Source organism: Bubalus bubalis, chromosome 9 (assembly GCF_019923935.1).
Source record: "Bubalus bubalis isolate 160015118507 breed Murrah chromosome 9, NDDB_SH_1, whole genome shotgun sequence".
Lineage (NCBI taxonomy): Eukaryota > Metazoa > Chordata > Mammalia > Artiodactyla > Bovidae > Bubalus > Bubalus bubalis.
In genome coordinates this window covers 16276057-16295511 of record NC_059165.1, presented here as the reverse complement: position 1 = coordinate 16295511, position 19455 = coordinate 16276057, and the positions used below count along the sequence as shown (strand labels likewise).

At 38.6% G+C, this 19455-nt stretch overlaps 1 protein-coding gene across 13 annotated transcripts in view; it reads right to left on the bottom strand.

Annotated features, from left to right (window-relative positions):
• The window catches only part of MCTP1 (multiple C2 and transmembrane domain containing 1), a 563412-nt gene that overhangs the window by 296740 nt on the left and 247217 nt on the right, over positions 1-19455 (bottom strand). For all 13 annotated transcript variants that reach the window (XM_045166809.1, XM_044948555.2, XM_025294006.3 and 10 more), the window contains exon 2: positions 8891-9005. In XM_045166809.1, the coding sequence (XP_045022744.1) occupies positions 8891-9005 (115 nt within the window). The remainder of the gene's footprint in view (positions 1-8890; positions 9006-19455) is intronic.

Sequence of the window (19455 nt, the reverse complement as noted above, 5' to 3'; positions counted from 1 at the left end):
TGGAACTCAGAGATGCACTTTTAAAATGAGTTAAGCTTAAAATCATCCTTTGTTACAGATGCTGAATTAAATTATACTTATTATAAATTGAATTCATCTATAAATAATAAAATCATATTTCAAATAAAAACCCACCAGTGACAAAGTCTATGCAGATTCTGAAGAAAATATGATATGTATCGATTGGCTTTGTCTATCAACTCCTGAGAACAGTGTCAGGCATTGTACACAGTTCCTTTCATGGGCCTTTTTACTTTTCATGGCAATGTGGTTTTTTGTAAAGGTTAAATAAAAATGGGTTCTTCTTCCAATCTAGAAATAATTATGCAAAGCAAATTTGTTATCATAATAGCAGGAGAGATAGCACCTTTAAAAGTGAACCTAACGTTGCCAGGTGTGATACGACAGCATTTCATATGTGGAAACATCTTTGGGGTTTCTTTAGGAAGTTGGTATAGGGTTTGCTCTATGGCTTAAGGAGTTCTGGATTTACATTCACTAAAAGATGGCATCTTTTGGCAAACCATGGGAATTTTGAAGAAAGGAATACCTCCACGTATGCAGTGCTGCAGAGAGCCTAGGGAACAGCCCAGGTTCTTTGCCTCTGGCTCAGAATAAAGGAAGTGCTAAGACTAATATAGGACTGCCCTGCTGATCCAGTAGTTAAGAATCCTTCTGCCAAGGCAGGGGACGTGGCTTCGGTCCCTAGTCCAGGAAGATTCCACATGGCTCAGGGCAACTAAGCTTGTGCGCTACGACTACTGAGCACAGGCCCCAGAGCCCATGTTCTGCAACGAGAGGAGCCATCACATGAGCAGCCTGCACAATCAGAGAAAGCCCACGAGCAGCAACGAAGACCCAGAACAGCCCAAAGTAAGATTTTTATTTCAAAAAAGACCAGTATAAAAAGCTTTCTAGCAAAAAGATATAGTCTAGGAGTCATTTACAAAATCTCAAGGTAGAAGTTCATTCTGAAGATTTAGTAATTATATAGCTCTAGTTATATTAATATGAAATAAGGGAATCTTTGTGTGTCAATGAGTGGTTTTTTTGCACCTATGAAAACAAGACAAACACAATAGAACATATGTGTTCTGCAGAAGCATATGCTATAAATGTATATATGCACACAGTGGATATATATTATAATATGTGTGTGTGTGTGTATATATATATATTTGAGGCTTAAGATCATAGTGAAAAAGCTATCAATAAAACTGAGTCACTATCATTAAAAAATATCCTCAATGGTAGGAAACTAGTGGAAGCTATAACGTTAATATCTTTGCTTATGCTTGTGCCTATATTGAGTAAAATAAACCTATAGTTGATTTCACCACTTGTAAGAACTGCAAAAATCGATTGACTAGCAAGACATACAATTCACAACCTCAGCAGAGAAATGCAGCATGACAGACCTTTTCTTGATCAAAATAGCTTGTTTAAAGACTGCATAAACCTAAAGAAGGGGCTGCCAAGCAAAGTATCTCAGAGTTGCTCAGATACACACCTTTCTCTGATGATATAAACTGCAATTTCCTTCTGGGAAAAAACGGGAACACTCATGATGCTTAAATTTATGATCAACTTTAATGGGATTAAGATTTTTTTCTAAGACACATGAGTACATACTATGTCTCTAAAATCAGGACCCTTGTGACAGTGAAATGAGATAATATTAGCAATTATACAAGTCAAAGGGGAAAAAACAGAACTGCCCCCAGGCAAGCCCGGATATATGGCAATCTGACCATAAAAGAAATTTGCAAGGGTCAAAACCAAAGAGGACCCTAAACACCAAGCGGTGAACGAATGTGTGGGGTGGAAGCCGCTCTAATGGCCAGTCCTATTCAGATTATACATGTATGGACACATTAAACATTACTCCTGATACACAATACATATTAGAAACATTACTATGCCTATCCACTCAATGAATAAACCTCTGAAAGTTTTCATAAGTCACACTCTAATAACAAAATTGCTGGCAGATTCTCCAACCTGAAAAGGGCTATTTTTACACTTAGAATATGTTTAATTTTAATCAAGACAATTTTTGAAACAGAAAAAAAAAAAAAAAGCTTTCTAATTTACTGTCTCAGATCCGGCTTTCTTAAAACTGGTATTAAGTTCTCAATTAGTGAGGCTTTCCCAAATAGTGAGAAAACTGAAGCTTGTCAGGGGATGAGCTTCTCAATCCTTTCCCATCTATCAGGTTTCTAAAGTTTTTACTCCAATCTGAAAACTGTTCTCAGAACACATGGAAACTTTCCTTTCACACTGACACATCAGAGTCACAGTGCGGACTGCAGGGGTTTCAGTGTGGAGTGAATGAAATTCTCTAACTCAATGCAGGGATTTCAAACACTGTTAAAAATAGAATCACAATAAACAAGTTCATGTGGATCACTTTTTTATTTTTTAAATTTGTTCCTTGTATTTGAAGAGAACTGTCCTCTGTAGTGAGCTGACCTGTGTGTACGTATATGCATGCTCAGTCACTTCAGTTGTGTCTGAAGGTTTGTGACCCCACCGACTGTAGCCCACCAGGCTTCTCTGTCTGTGGGATTCTCCAGGCAAGAACACTGGAGTGGGTTGCCATGCCCTCCTCCAGGGAATTGGCCTGGGTCCTCCTGAAGAATGTGTCCAAGTCCTAACTCCCAGTACCTATGAACCTTATTCAGAAATGGGCTTTTTCATCAAATGTCTCTAGAGTTCAGCCAGATCTTTCTAATCTTTGAACAATCAAAACTTCTCAAAGCCTCAGGGAACTGAAATGATTTCTGAACGTTCAAAGTTGCTAAACTTTTCACAGTTGTTCTCGCAAAAACTGTCTACATTATCTTGTATTACCATACTGATTTTGACCCCCAAATAATTTATTTCCGAAAAAAGAAATGAGCTTTCTGCAGATAAAATACTTAAGGAATTTGAGATGAGATCATCCTGGATTTAGGGTGTGCCCTAAAAGTCAATGACTGTTATCCTTATGAGAGAAAGAAGAGGGAAGTTTGAGGCAGGAAAATGGAGGAGGATGCCACGTAGAGATGAAAGCAAAGATTGGAGTGATGCTGCCCCAAGTCAAGGAATGCCTGGGGCCACTGGAAGCTGGAAGAGGCGAGGAAGAATTCTTTGCAAGAGCCTTTGGAAGGACTATTTCCTACCACGACTTTGATTTCTTTGATTCTCAGACTCCAAAACTTAGAGAAGAAACTTCTGTTGTTTTAAGCCACCAAATTTTGGGTAATATGTTAAGGCAGCCCTGGGAAATGAATACAGCCTCCACAATACAAATTTCAAGGACTTAAATTGTAGAGAATTTGCTTTCACCAGGCATGTCTACACAGATTGCTCTTACTTTTCTAACAACATAAATAATCTTGTCAAGATATGACTCTCAAAATGTGATAGATGATAATACAGTCCTGGAAAGCCAAACCTAATTAAAATATAAATGGCATTTTGAAAAGTAACTAGGCATGACAATTGCCAAAGGGCTGCTAGAGAAAACAAGGAACTCTGTTAAACTGGAACTTCAAATAAAGAATAAATAATTTTTTAGTATAAGAATACTCCAAGTAGTGTATTATTTCTTTTTCATTGAATAAATTTCACATGCAAAATAGTATAAACCTAAGATGTACAGCATGTTACTTTGATATATTTACATATTGTATAATAATATGTTTATCATTATGGTATTTATCACATTACAAAATTATAGTACAATGTTATTGTCTATATTCATTATACCATGGATTAGATTCATGAGATTTATTTACATTAAAATTATAAGATTAAAAGATAATGGATGATTTGAAATTCAAATTTAAGCATCATGTTGGGACTTCCCTGTGGTCCAGTGGCTAAGACTCCATGCTCTCAATGCAGGGGGCATGGGTTTGATCCCTGGTCTGAGGACTATCCTTGTGGCTTAGCTGGTAAAGAATCCACCTGCTATACAGCAGACCTGGGTTCGATTTCTGGGTTGGGAAGATCCCCTGGAGAAGGGAAAGGCTACCCACTCCAGTATTCTGGCCTGGAGAATTCCATGGACTATACAGTCTGTGGGGTCACAAAGAGTCAGACACGACTGAGTGACTTTCACGTTCACGTTCTGGAAACTAAGGTCTCACATACCGCACTGTACAGCCAACCAAAAAAAAACAAAACAAAACCCAAGGCATCGTGTATTTTTGTTTGTGAAATCTGGAACCCTGTAGTTGCAAAGAGAGACTGCACATCTCACTCAGTCACAAAGCTAATAAAACGTGGAGATTGGCTTTGAAATTATGTATGACAGACTCTCCAAGGTCATGTGCTTTCTGGTCCATGAGGCTGTTAAAGCAGGTATAATAAAACGTAGGAAAAAGTAGGAGCGCTCCCCAGAGCTATCTGGTTGTTCTGTAAAACAGGTTATAAAAGTGGAAGAAGGACGGCCAGTTACGACTGCTCAGTGCCATGTATAAAAATTCTGATATAAAGTTCAAACAACCTTCTAGTGACCATGTGGATGGTTGAAATGAGTTTTCCCTTCCATTATTTAGTGCAAGGGTGACAGGGGACATGGAAGACACAGGCATTTGGGGTTTGCTGGGCAGTAGGTGAGGGCATCAATGTAATAAATAACAAGAGAGTGCAATCTCTGCTAATTCTAACAGTTACACAAATATTTTTGCCTATAGTCACATTTCCCCAAATACACAAGGTGCCCAGCTATCATTTAGTCTGAAAATTGCAATAATTTTTTAACTCCCTCACCCAATTTATCTCAGACGCTATTTGACATTCCTTGAACCAGCAGCTCTCCCATTTTCCTTTCCTTCTCCAGTTCCACATTCATAATCCCCAAACTATATTCCCACAAAACCATAGTGTTTCCCCGCTTGTTTTCTCACTGTGAACTACCCATCTCCATCTAATTATCATATATGCATGTCCCAATGCTATCTATCCAATCATATGTTTAACATCATCTGTTATTTACAGGTGGATCTATGATGTTTTAACCAATCCCAAACTTAACTCAGGTTGTTTCCTCTGTTTATATATCTCCTCTCATATCTACCAAATAAAAACTTCATAAATGTCAGGCAAGTGAGTAAGACAGTGAAGCTGGGACAGAGTTTGCATTTTAAACACTTTGGGATAGTCTTCACTTCTGTAAAGTAGTATTTTCTCTCCGTTATTTCTTAGGAACATGGTCATCTCATTTTATCTTTAAAAAGTTCATATTTTGAACAGAGATGTCTATAGAGAATAATTTGCTACTACAAAAAAGTCAGTGGTACACACATGATGCCATTCAGACTCACAACTGTGAACACGTGAATGGTGGACAAGAAGGTGCGTGCCTTGCCCAAAGGACGGCTGCTAAGGAGCTCAGATTACTGGCATCATATGTTGCCAGTTTGCCTGATGTTTTCTCAGGATGACACTGACTTTATGCATTGCTGACAAGAATGCAAGACAGGATGTATCTTTCTCAACGCATCAGATCAGGAGGTCCATTATGTCTGTTGGTCTCCTTACTGCTGATGTTAACTTTGCACTTGGTTAAAAGGATGTCTTCCAAGTGTTTCTACTGTAAAGTAACCTTTTCCCCTTTGTAATTCATACATATCTTGTGGGAGAAATACTCTGAAATGATGCAAATGGCCAGTTTCTCATCATAATCTTGCATATATAGTTGGTAGCTCAGCTGCCAATGTAGGAGGCACGGGTTCAATCCCTGGGTCGCAAAGATCCCCTGGAGAAGGAAATGGCAACCCACTCCAGTATTCTTGCCTGGGAAATCCCATGGACAGAGGAACCTGGCAGACTACAGTCCATAGGGCCATGAAGAGTCAGATACGACTAAGAGTCTAAATAACAATTTTAGCATCAGTGGATGATTATTGCCTATAATAATTATTACAGTGACGCTTGTCAAAAGGTGATCTCCTATTCCTATTTTCACACCTACATTTGTTCATTAGAATTCCACCATAAGGAAAAGCTTTACCTTATCCCACACTTATTTATTCAATTATGTATTTATCATGATACACAGTTATCTATGAGCTCATAGACATCTATAGTATTCTATGTGTTATAATTTATTATTACCACTATTTATTTTGTTGCTGAAATGTACCAGCTTTGATCATCAGGAACGCCTTTAAGTTGGCTCCTATTTCGTTTTGACATTCTGCCATCCATTTTTGAGTACCTTATTTTTTGGCACTGCAAAATGTCCTAGGCTTGTCTTGTACTTTCCCTGCCCTAGATCCGCAATCAACCATTTTACCAGGAATCCTGCTTACTTTTATGGGGGAATTGTATTTAGAAACCAAGATCTGGGCCAAAAGTGTACAGATTTCCACTTTGTTATTCCACCTTTGTGATGGCTTCTAGGTCCCCTCAGCAGATAGATTATACACACCCCTATCCATCTTAATTCCTATCTGTATATATAAGAAGCCATAAGTTCCTACTGCTACCTTTCTAACACAGCAAGGTACATCCTAGCTTTCTCCCATTCCATGTATGTAACTTCTTTCTCCAACAGTAAGAAATCTGGCTCTTTCATCTACAATATATCTACTTAGTTGTCCATTACTAGTATATTCAGTAAGTAGTTTCAGAATTGATAATCATGCTTTGAAGTACATTAGTTACTAGTTCTTTTTGTCTTGAGTTTTACAGTGTATAATCCAAACATGGTTTTACTTAATCACTTAGATTAGTTGTTTTATTTCCCATCCCCCTGAGGTGTGGTTATGGTTAAATATCAACCAGGATGTGGGAATCTATCATCAATCTATCCATCCATCCATCCATCCATCTACTCATTCATTTCTTTCTGTAATACTGCTGTCATTAAAGAGTTAGAATCATATAAGAAAGTTCATTGAAGAAAATGTCAGTAAACTTCTTCCTTATCCTTTTTACCCCATTCCTATCCTATATTCTAAACACCTATTCTTACAGATATTGTGTATTGTTATCAGTCTCATTCATTTCTGGATTTTACTTCTGATATTTCTTTTTGAAGAAATAAACAGCTAATGCATAATCCCTTATACTCCATTCTTACCTAAATTTCATACTGTTGCTATTCTTAGCACTTTGACTTTTCACTTAATAATAAATCCAGTAACTCCATATCAGTTCCTAGAGATTCTTCTTATTTATTTTACAGTTGCATATTATTTCATCCTGCAAATGTACTAAGGCTTATTTAACCATCTCTTCTATTCATGGGGATTTTGTAATTACAAAAAATTTGCAATAAATAATTATGTGCTATGTATTTAATATTATTGGGAGGACATATCAAGGTCTAAAATTTTGATCACCTGATGCCTATTTCAATTTCATTTTAGGTCAAATGATGTAATGTAATTAAGATTGTTCTGAAGACTGAAAAATGATTTATATATATATAGTGAAAGACTATGTTAATAGCATTATTTTTTTCCCTCCAAGCTAACTGTAACTTCTTTTGAGACCATCATTTCAATTCCATAAATATTTGTCTTCAGCTACTAAAAGAGAAAAAACTAAAAGTGTTCATTGCTCAGTTGTGTCCAACTCTTTGCAACCCCATGGACCATAGCCTGCCAACCAGATGGTTAATTATGAAAATTCCCCCATGTTTATATTCTAACTTTTCTAATCATACCTTATTCATTAATAATATTTTGATATTTACTAGTTTTTACTTAAATCTATTATTTGTATCATTTCTAATCTTAAAGACCCCACTGCTACATTAATCATTTTCTCTATTTTATGTTTATAGAGATAGGAAGGTCTTCCTTGGTGACTCAGATGGTAAAGAGCCTTCCTGCAAATGCAGGAGACCTGGGGTCAATCCCTTGGTTGGGAAGATCCCCTGGGGAAGGGCATGGCAACCCACTCCAATATTCTTGCCTGGAGAATCCCCACGGACAGAGGAGCCTGGCGGGCTATAGTCCATGGGGTCGCAGGGAGTCAGACATGACTAACCGGCTGTGATCTTGTTTGCTTCCTTTCACTTCCTAAGTGCAGATGTCAATTAGGGTAGGAGAAGAAAAAATGCGATCCTGTGATGCCAGGAGCACTCAGGGTTATCTGACAAGGAGTTAAGAGGCTAAGGGACTCTCCTCCTTCTCAGTGGGAGGAGTTAAATTCAAACTCAGTTTCCTTTAGGAATGTGGGCCCTCGGGGCCTTCAGATCTCCACATCTGGAAGCTTGAAACATGCAAAAGATGTTAGAAAGTCTGTTTAAGGTATACCTTTTGTCCTACCCCTAAGCAGGGTTCAAGGAATAATTAATGTATCCCAAGCTAGTTCATCAGGAGATGGCCTTGGGATATGCAATCCAGGAACTAAACAGTGTTTGCTTTGTCTTCCTTTTCATCATGGCCTACAAAATCCTGTTAATCCACCATGGGATTATTGCCAGGTCCAGTCAAGTTTAAGGAAATCCCATGTTGGGAATCTCCAAAGTTTTGGTGAGATGCAGTTTTATGAGATTGTGCAGTTTTATGAGATTCAATGGAGCAAATCTATGCAGCAAAAAGAATTTCTGGTCTGTGAAAAGGTGAATTCCAAAATGGCTTCAAATGTGTGCCTCATCTACTCAACTGACTCTGTCACTAATTATATATAAAATGCAGGGTCTAACTTGTCAGCAATGTGACAGGGACCTCACGGTCTGGGTTGGGATGAGTCCAGAGTTTTCGAACTTGTATCATAACCTCTTTCTCCATGGTCACAGGTGTCAGACATTTTGAGCAACATCACTGAACCCAGACTTCTAAAATTCATATTACAGTTGATCTTTTTTAACTTAAGAAACCAGAAGGAAAACAAAGCTTGTCAAAAATACAGAGAATAAGCTTCCAGGTGACACTGTTCTTACCTCCTCGATCTCGGGCAGCTAAACTTTGACCCCGTCTTAATGTGATGTCCAATTGGTACATTCCGGGCTCAGCCAAAGGGACATCTGCATTACTGGTTCCAGCAGTATTTATTTTCTGAAAAGCAAGAAAGATATACAAAAATTAAATTTATTATGTCTATTTTCTCCTGTGAGGGACCATGTATAGCTAAATGCAAACTCTAAAAAACAGTCAATATAATAAATCATCTTGTGAATTCACCCAGTAGCATCATCACCCAGTTCTCTGAAGGTTTTGAAATTCATGAAATTCTTTAGACTCAAAATTAAGACACAGTAGTTACAGGAATTCTTTTTTTGACTCAGATTAGAACAACAAATATAATGTGAAAAACATTTCCCATGGAAAGCCCCACATAATTCAACCAAGGAAGACTAATGCAGAAATAGTGTCTGAAGTAAAGATACAGTCGGTGATGAATGGAGAATAAAGGTGTATGAGAACAGTTGACTTCCACAAAACTGAGTTGAAAATGAAAATGATTTATTTAGGTGACTTTGTTGATTCATTTATCCACACAAAGGAACTCATACTGATGGATTACACATGTCTATTTTAGCCCCAACATAAAATATGATATAATTATATAGAAATAAATTCACCCAGCATGTTGACAATACTTGCAAGAAATAAATTCTCAATAGGGCTAAGTTTCTAACGCTGCTTTCTATGGAATAAAAGTGTACAAACTATTTTTAGAATAAAAAAAATCTCTGCAAGGCTACCTCTATAGAATTTCTTTAGCAACAATATACTAGGCATTGAGTAATAAATGCACTTGCAAGAGGAATAACTGTATACTAAAACAACATAAGAGAAACATATAGTAAAAACTTTAGAGATCATATTTTATACTTCCTGACATGTTGAGCACAGTAGGAAAACTTCTTTACATGTTTGAGATGATTGAAAATTCTTATTTTTTTTCCAATTCAAAAATAAACATACTTAAAAAAAAAAACTTTTGAAGCTGAATTTTATTATCACATTTATAAAAGTTGTTAAAATATTAAAATACCACCACCTGATTCAAATGCACACTTCGCCCCACGCATGCATGCTCAGTCGCAGACGTCTCTGATTAAATCTTTATTGGTTTCTAACTATCAAGAAATTAGGAAAGGGTTGATATCTGACTTGAGGAAATAATAGGCTCACGCAAATGAAATAAAATATTAATTAGCTTAAATTAAAAATGGGATAGAAATTTAAGTCTTAGAGTATTAATTCCCAATTCCACTGAGAACAACCAGTTAACTCACTTAAGGAAATCAAATGTCCCATAATGTAAGAATATTTAAAAGTATTTTTTATACCCAATAGGAGTATTCCTCAAGGTTCAACAGTATTTTCATCTTCTAAATATTGCTTTTATAACCCAAAATAAAAAACTTAATATATATAAATATACTTCTATAAATATAAATGCTGCTGCTGCTGCTGCTAAGTCGCTTCGGTCATGTCTGACTCAGTGCGACCCCATAGACGGCAGCTCACCAGGCTCCCCCGTCCCTGGGATTCTCCAGGCAAGAACACTGGAGTGGGTTGCCATTTCTTTCTCCAATGCATGAAAGTGAAAAGTGAAAGTGAAGTCACTCAGTCGTGTTCGACTCTTCGCAACCCCATGGACTGCAGCCCACCAGGCTCCTCTGTCCATGGGATTTTCCAGGCAAGAGTACTGGAGTGGGGTGCCATTGCCTTCTCCGATAAATATAAATATACAGAAGTATATATATATGTATATATATGTGTATATATATATATATACACACTAAGTAAAAGTGACTAACACTTTGACTTCTGGAATGATGAAAGTGAAAGTGTTAATCAGTCAGTTGTGTCAGACTCTTTGAGAACCCATGGACTATATAAACCACCAGGCTCCTCTGTCCTTGGAATTCTCCAAGCAAGAATACTGGAGTGGGTTGCCATTCCCTTCTCCAGGGGATCTTCCCAACCCAGGGATCGAACCCGGGTCTTCTGCACTGCAGGAAGATTCTTTAACATCAGAACCATCAAATGATATGCATGGATAAGGTAAAATATTATATACCATTCTGGCTTTTAGATTTCAGTTTTTGTGTGAATAAAATAATATATTTTGTTCATTATTTCACAATGTATTGAACTTAGAAATATCATGGGCACTTTTTAAATCAGTACATAGAGATCTATCTAGTTTTTTTTTTTTTGAGATACCTAATTTTCCACAGTGCACAAAAGCTATAATTTCAATTATTTTCCTAATGAACATATGAGTTGGCTTCAGTATTTGCCACTACAGAACTTGTGCTTTTATTTCTCTTATAGGATGCATTTTTCCAAAAAGGTTTAAATAGTTCACACTCCTACTTAGAGTGCACAAGTGCCTATTTTCTATACCCTAGTCAGCACTGAATGTTACCAACTTTCAAAGATTTGTGGATAAAAATATCATCTTTCTTCAAAACACATTTCCAGCACTATGGTGAAGTGTCTTGAATCTAGCATAAATGGCAAGAGTGATAGCTCTTCGCTGGACCACACAGAAGATGCCCACTTGGTAAGAGGAAGCCAACCAACGCCTTCTGACTGCCTTTTCAAAGAACAGTTTGTATGTGGGTTTAATTAATAAGCAAGATTTAAATTAAAATCCAGCAAACATGTAAAAGACTATGTTCTGAGCCTTTCTTGAGGCTCTATTATATATATACTGTTTCAAAATAAATGCACTAACAAATATTAAATGTAGTTATTTTCTAAAAAATGGAATAAAATCTATAGGAAAGTAGAAACTTTCTACCCACCCTGCATCCTCTTCTAGTATTACTTTAGAGGCAGAAAAGTTTGAATGCTCAGATATCTGTGTATTTTTGTAGATTTCATTGCTCTATTCAGTGTTTCTTGAAGTTTAGAGTGAATAATTTATAGAGTGTTTGGTTTAACATTTTAAAATGCTTATTACACTACATGGGCAAATTAAGGACCTTGTGCAGCCATGAAATAAAAAGACCCTTACTCCTTGGAAGAAAAGTTATAACCAACCTAGACAGCATATTAAAAAGCAGACTTTGCCAACAAAGATCTGTCTAGTCAAGGCTATGGTTTTTCTAGTCATCATGTATAGATGTGAGAGTTGGACTATAAAGAAAGCTGAGCGCTGAAGAATTGATGCTTTTGAACTGTGGTGTTGGAGAAGACTCTTGAGAGTCCCTTGGACTTCAAGGAGATCCAACCAGTCCATCCTAAAGGAAATCAGTCCTGACTATTCATTGTAAGGACTGATGCTGAAGCTGAAACTCCAAATACTTTGGCCACCTGATGCGAAGAGCTGATTCATTGGAAAAGACCCTGCTGCTGGGAAAGATTGAAGGTGAGAGGAGAAGGGGATGACAGAGCATGAGATGGTTGGATGGCATCACCAACTCAGTGGAAATGAGTTTGAGTAAGCTCCGAGAGTTGGTGATGGACAGGGAGGCTTGGCATGCTGCAGTCCATGGGGTCGCAAAGAGTCGGACACAACTGAGCAACTGAACTGAACTGAAAGGTAATTATAATTACACTAGGTTTTCCAGTTCTGCTGTTTGAAAATTGAACACCTAGTTAAGAGACAACTTTGTTGGATTTATATTTATTGGCTTTTAAAAGCCTGAATAATATTCAATTCTGTGTGTGTGTATTTACAGCTCACATTTTTTCTCTATCCCTTTCTCTTATGACAGACATTTAGGTTATTTCCATATTTTGGCTACTGTGAATAATGCTGTAATAAAGGTGGTAGTGCAGATATCTCTCCAAGAAATTGATTTCATTTCCTTCAGATGTATACCAACTTCCCCATCTTGTTCTCCATGTACTCCTGCCCAGTCTTCAATTACCATTTCATTCAGTTCAGTTCAGTTGCTCAGTCATGTCCGACTCTTTGCGACCCCATGAACCACAGCACGCCAGGCCTCCCTGTCCATCACCAACTCCCGGAGTTCACCCAAACTCATGTCCATTGAGTCGGTGATGCCATCCAACCATCTCATCCTCTGTCATCCCCTTCTCCTCCTGCCCTCCCTCTTTCCCAGCATCAGGGTCTTTTCAAATGAGTCAGCTCTCCGCATCAGGCGGCCAAAGTATTGGAGTTTCAGCTTCAACATCAGTCCCTCCAATGACCATTTCATTAACACTTTATATATCTCTTATCCATTATCATATTATATCTAAAAATTTGCCATTTTAGATTATAAACACTCTGTTCTCTGTTGTTAAAAGTTTAAGGATCTGAGCACAAAGTGTGATGGAGACTATGAGGATAGAAGATGTCTTTAAGGTCGCGAGACCCAGCTGAGTGGACACAGACATGGAGTTCTATGACAAATCTGGCTACTCCATGGGTACTTTGGCCTCTCTCCTCTCCTGTGTCCATGGATGGCATCTAATCTGTTTCGGCACCTTTAGTCAAGAGAGTCCTTCTCAATATACTGCTCTAAGCCAAAATTAACAATTGATTACAATTACACTTAAACCATGTCCACTCAAGAGGTAGGATTAAAGACAGACTGTAATATAACGGAGTCATTAAGTCACTGGGAGAGCAGGCAAGAAAGACCAATTATTATGGGAAAAGAATCTGAGGCAGCTTCATAGCCATGACAATAAAGCAGTTTGAAAACAGGAGTAAGACTTGACAAAGAAAGATCTAGGAGAAGGGAGGATGGGAATAGCAACACAAGCCCAACACTGAGTAGTCATAAGAGGGTGCATCAATGGATTGTGTGAGAAATAAGGTAGAAAGGAAGACTGATGTTCAGTCACACCAGCCTTAGCAGAGTTTCCAACTGTGGGCAACAGGAAACTCTCACGGGCTCTTGAAGAGACATAGCCAGGACTCACTGAACAAACATTTACAGCCTGTCTTTCACGTTTCCTGCTCTGGATAATGTTACTAGATTTCAGAGAGGAACAAAACTCGGCCTTTCCTCTAGGTAGGTTGGATAAGAGTAGAGAAACCCTGTGGATACCGGAATTATTTTAAAGGTTTTACGACAGTTTAAGTTACAAGGGCTTGATCTAGTCTGTGGTAATGGGAATAAAAGATGACTTTGAGAGATATTGAAGAGAGTCAGTCAACTGAATTGTTAACTGACAAGATGGAGGAGATACGGGAAAAGGACAGATGAGTCACACGGAAGTTTGAGCTGAGCTGCCAGGAGACTGGTAGTATCAGGAAGAGAGCGCAGAAAAGAGAGGAGCAGCAGGTTCCAGGCCACCTCTGGTTCAACCTGTAAGGATACCCCCATTCCTGGAAAAAAGAAAGTCAAGAACTTAGACAGAGCTAGAGATACATCTCCCCTCAGGCTCATTGAAATAGTACCAAGAAGAAAACTGTGTTATGGAGGGATATTAGAAATACAGTTTTTATGGGTATAAGGCATCTTTTTCAAATTTATCAAATATAAGGACATATTAGGAAAGATGTATCTGAAGTACCAGGCACATACACAGCTCTAAAACAAACCTTTTTTTTTTTTTTTAAGATTTAACATTTATCTAGTGACTATTACAGGAAATTCAAATATTCCCTCCCTCTCACTAAACTGCCATGTCCCACATTTAGACAGATGTTGCTATTTTTTAACCACTCTATCGAGGTGTGATATGTCAAAGCTGTACGTATGTAATTTATACAACTCCATGAGTTTGGGAATAGGTAGACACCAGTGAAAACATCACCACTATCAAGACCAAAAAAACCACATCCATCCCCTTCCAAAGGTTCCTCCCACCTCTTTATTGTTCTGATTGTTATTTGTATGTATATGTGAGTGTGTACCTATGTATGTGGTAAGAACACCTAACATGAAGTCTACCATCTTAGAATACTTTAAGTATGCAATACAGTACTGTTACTTATGGATAATATGCTAGAGAGTAGAGCTCCAGACCTTATTCATCCTGCAGTGAAATTCTGTTTACTTTGGCCATCACCTCCCCATTCTCTCTTCCTCCCATAGTCCCTGCCAACCACCATTCTACTCGCTGCTTCTGTGAGTTTTACTATTTTAGATTTTATATACAAGTGAAGTCATACAGTATTTGTCTTTCCGTGACTGACTTTTTTCACTGGGCATAATGCTTTCTGGGTTTCCCAGGTGGCCCTCGTGGTAAAGAATCCACCAGCCAATGCAGGTGATGCATGAGATGTGAGTTCATTATCTGGGTTGGGAAGATCCCTTGGAGGAGCAAATGGCAACTCACTTCAGTATCCTTGCCTAGGAAAACCCACTGAGGAGGCTGGTGGGCTGCAGTCCATGGGGTCGCAGAGTCAGACACGACTGAGTACACACACAATGCTCTCCAGGTCCATTCACATTGTCGGAAATGGCAGATTTTCCTCCTTTCATAAGGTTGTATAATATTCCATTGTACATATATACCAAATTTTCTTTATCCATTTATCCAACAATGGATATTTTGGCTGTTTTCATATCTTGGATATTGTGAATAATGCTGCAATAAACATAGGAGTACAGCTATCTGTTTAAAGTTCTGATTTAAATTCCTTTGTATAAGTACCCAGAAGTTGGGCTGTTGAATCATATGAAACCATAAAAGACCCCAAATAGCCAAAGCAAACGTAAGAAAGAACAGAGCTGGAGGCATCACACTTTCTGATTTCAAACCATACTCCATAGCTGTAGTGACTGAAGCAGGATGACACCATCAAAAATACCAGAAAAATAGATCTATGGAACAGAATTAAAAACCCAGAAATAAACCCACACACATACAGTCAACTAACCCTCTATAAGGGCATCAAAAATATAAAGTAGGGAAAGGACAGCATCTTAAATAAAAGATGTTGGTAAGTCTGTCTATCCACATACAGAAGAATGTAATAAAGCCCTTCAGTTCAGTTCAGTTCAGTCGCTCAGTCGTGTCCGACTCTTTGAGACCCCATGAATTGCAGCACACCAGGCCTCCCTGTCCATCACCAACTCCCGGAGTTCACTCAAACTCACGTCCATCGAGTTGGTGATGCCATCCAGCCATCTTATCTTCTGTCGTCCCCTTCTCCTCCTGCCCCCAATCCCTGCCCTTATCTTATACCAAATGCAAAAATCAGCTCAAAATGGATTAATAACAGTGCAAGATCTGAAGTTATAAATTTTCAAGAAGAAAACATCGGGAAAAAGCTCCTTGACAATGGTCTTGGTAATAATTTTGGTTATGACATGAAAAACACAGGCAATAAAAGCAGGAATAGACAAGTGGGACAACATCAACTTAAAAAGCTTCTGCCTAGCAAAGGAAACAACAAAATGAAAAGACAACCTATGGAATGAGAAAAAAGATCTGTAAACCATGTATCTGGTAAGGGGTTAATACATAAAATATAAGGAACTCATACAATTGAGTAGCAAAAAAAAAAAAAAAAAAACTGATTTAAAAATGAGCAAGGTCCATCTAGTCAAGGCTATGGTTTTTCCTGTGGTCATGTATGGATGTGAGAGTTGGACTGTAAAGAAAACTGAGCACCAAAGAATTGATGCTTTTGAACTGTGGTGTTGGAGAAGACTCTTGAGAGTCCCTTGGACTGCAAGGAGATCCAACCAGTCTATCCTAAAGGAGATGAGTCCTGGGTGTGCGTTGGAAGGACCGATGTTGAAGCTGAAACTCCAATACTTTGGCCACCTGACACAAAGAGCTGACTCATTGGAAAAGACCTTGATGTTGGGAAAGATTGAAGGCAGGAGGAGATGGGGACGACAGAGGATGAGATGTTTGGATGGCATCACTGACTTAATGGGCAGTTTGGGTAAACTCCGGGAGTTGGTGATGGACAGGGAGGCCGGATGTGCTGCAGTTCATGGGGTCGCAAAGAGTCAGACACTACGGAGTGACCGAACTGAACTGAAGGATCTGAATAGATATTTCTCCAAAGAAGACATATGAAGGCCCAATAGGAACATGAAAAGTTGTTCAACATCACTAATTATCAGGGACCTGAAAAACAAAACTATACCTGTTAGAAAGGCTACTATGAAAAAAAAAACAAAAAGATAAATGCTAGTGAAGACAGAAAGAAGAAATAACCCTTGTATACTTTTGGTGGGAATGTAAAAGAAGTAAGCTTAAATTTTTAAATCTGGAGTTCTAGGCACACTTGGAGGTTTAGGAGGTTTCTACAATAATCCTCAATTTAAGTTTTGGGACTGTTGAAGCCAAAAAACAGATTCAATATCTGAAACTGAAAACTATAACATAAGTATAAATGTATAGCCTTGTCAGGTCACTTGTAGGAAAGTCAAATCAAGATTGTGGAAGAGAGGGACCATGAGAATGTGAAAGGAAGCATCCACGTCTTCTACTCCATCAAGGCACCATTTTTAAAGAAACTCTCCCTCTAATGTTCCTGGCTTGCTTGAACTAGAACAGTTACCATGCATGTGATGTCAAATTTCCTCATACCAAACCATTCTTTCCCTTATTTTATATGAACTGGTGGTTCTCAACCTCAAGGGCTTTGAGTAAGCACCCAGAAACTTTGAGGGGGTGGGACTCTGCTATCAATATTTTTCTTACAAATTCTCTGATGATTTCAATTTGCACCCTAGCTTGACCCATTGTGCCGGTTCCAAAAGCATATCTTTGAGGAAGTTTATATACAAAGAATTTCCAGACTTTTAAAATTTGTATCATGAAACACTTGCGGAATATATGTAGGAATCCACAAAGGGTCACTGTGACTTTGAGTTCTGCTGCTTAGAAGACCTTTACCCTAGCAGAAGAAAGCTTTCACCAGAAGATATAATGGTACTGATGAATTCAAAGTGGGGTTACTGTGTTAGCTGGGGGTGGTTGATCCTTATCAAGAGGAAATAGTTATTGCAGCTAGTGCACAGAAAAGGAGAAGTATGTCTGCATTTGGGGAAATTTTCTTGGGTGTTCCTAGTATCGCCATGCCCACTGGACTGTAGATTGGTTAAGCTGTTTCAGGCTTAATGTAGCTCTTTGTCTATCCACAAAATCCACTTCATGAAAGTAGAAAAGTTCATGAAAGCTTTGCCATTTTTGACTTCTAAAATTTAAGAACCTTATTAAGGATATCAAGAGGTATCCTCGAAGACGTCTACTTAGTATTACCAGGTTCTACTGTGGAAAAAGGGACTTCAAAATGGAGTTGGTATTGCCAAGAGAGCTATTTAAAATGGAGCCAAGAGACCATTGAGGAAGCAGGGTTTCAGCCTGCCCTCACTGGGTGGAAGGATAAACTTTTGAACTGCTCCAAACCACAAATATTCCAAGGACATTGCGAGAAAACCTGCAATGTGTCATAAAACCAGACTTCCACCTCCCTCGAGTGATAGCCTTTAGCAACCAAATATGTATAGATAAGAACAGCTTCAGCTTGCCAGCACCAAGCATAATTCTTTCAAAACAACTTTTGCAGCCTTTGCAACTTTCACACACCTAAAGTTGGCCTTTATAAAACTCTGCCTTTCCTCTCCTCCTTGGAACACATTTCTGACTCCTACTCGAACCTGTGTCTCCCAAATTACAATTCTAAGACCCCCAATAAAGCCTTTATTTCTTTGCAGCTCTGTTGTGATGAATCTTGTTCAACACTACTTAGTCATCTCTCCTAGTTTCTATGACATTAACTAAATTCGCACAGTGAAATCACCATTAAATGGAAATAAAAGGTTTTTAAAATTTAATTTGTCAAAAACAGAATTCATAAGTCACTGGAATATTCAAAGTTCAGTGAAGCGCAAGGATTCACTTGTCAAGGGGACATTATAATCAGTTAGAGTTCAACTCAGCAACTTCAGAAAGCGAAACCAAATGGAATGAGGAAAATTTGTGCCAACCAGTGGGCATCCTCCACTAAAGACACTGGTCAGAGGGCCTGTCTACCCACAGACCCACCTAATGGGACAGCTTATGCTTGAGTCTATGTACACTGAACTTCCCTGCCCCTTGTTCACAGCTGATTAGAGCTGAAGACCTAAACTAGAGGCAGATCATGAATAGGCTGGTCAGTGATAGGTGGTTAGTCAGCAAAATTGTTATTAGGCAAAGGTTGTTTGGACCAAGCTCAGAGAGAAGTTGAAAGTGCCTGCTAAAGTTACTTAGGAGGCGATCAAGAGACTGGAGAGGTCATGAAGGCCTACAGTTCAGTTCAGTCGCTCAGTCGTGTCCGACTCTTTGCGACCCCGTGAATCGCAGCACGCCAGGCCTCCCTGTCCATCACCAACTCCCAGAGTTCACTCAGACTCATGTTCATCGAGTCAGTGATGCCATCCAGCCATCTCATCCTCTGTCGTCCCCTTCTCCTCCTGCCCCCAATCCTTCCCAGCATCAGAGTCTTTTCCAATGAGTCAACTCTTCGCATGAGGTGGCCAAAGTAACTGGAGTTTCAGCTTTAGCATCATTCCTTCCAAAGAAATCCCAGGGCTGATCTCCTTCAGAATGGACTGGTTGGATCTCCTTGCAGTCCAAGGGACTCTCAAGAGTCTTCTCCAACACCACAGTTCAAAAGCATCAATTCTTC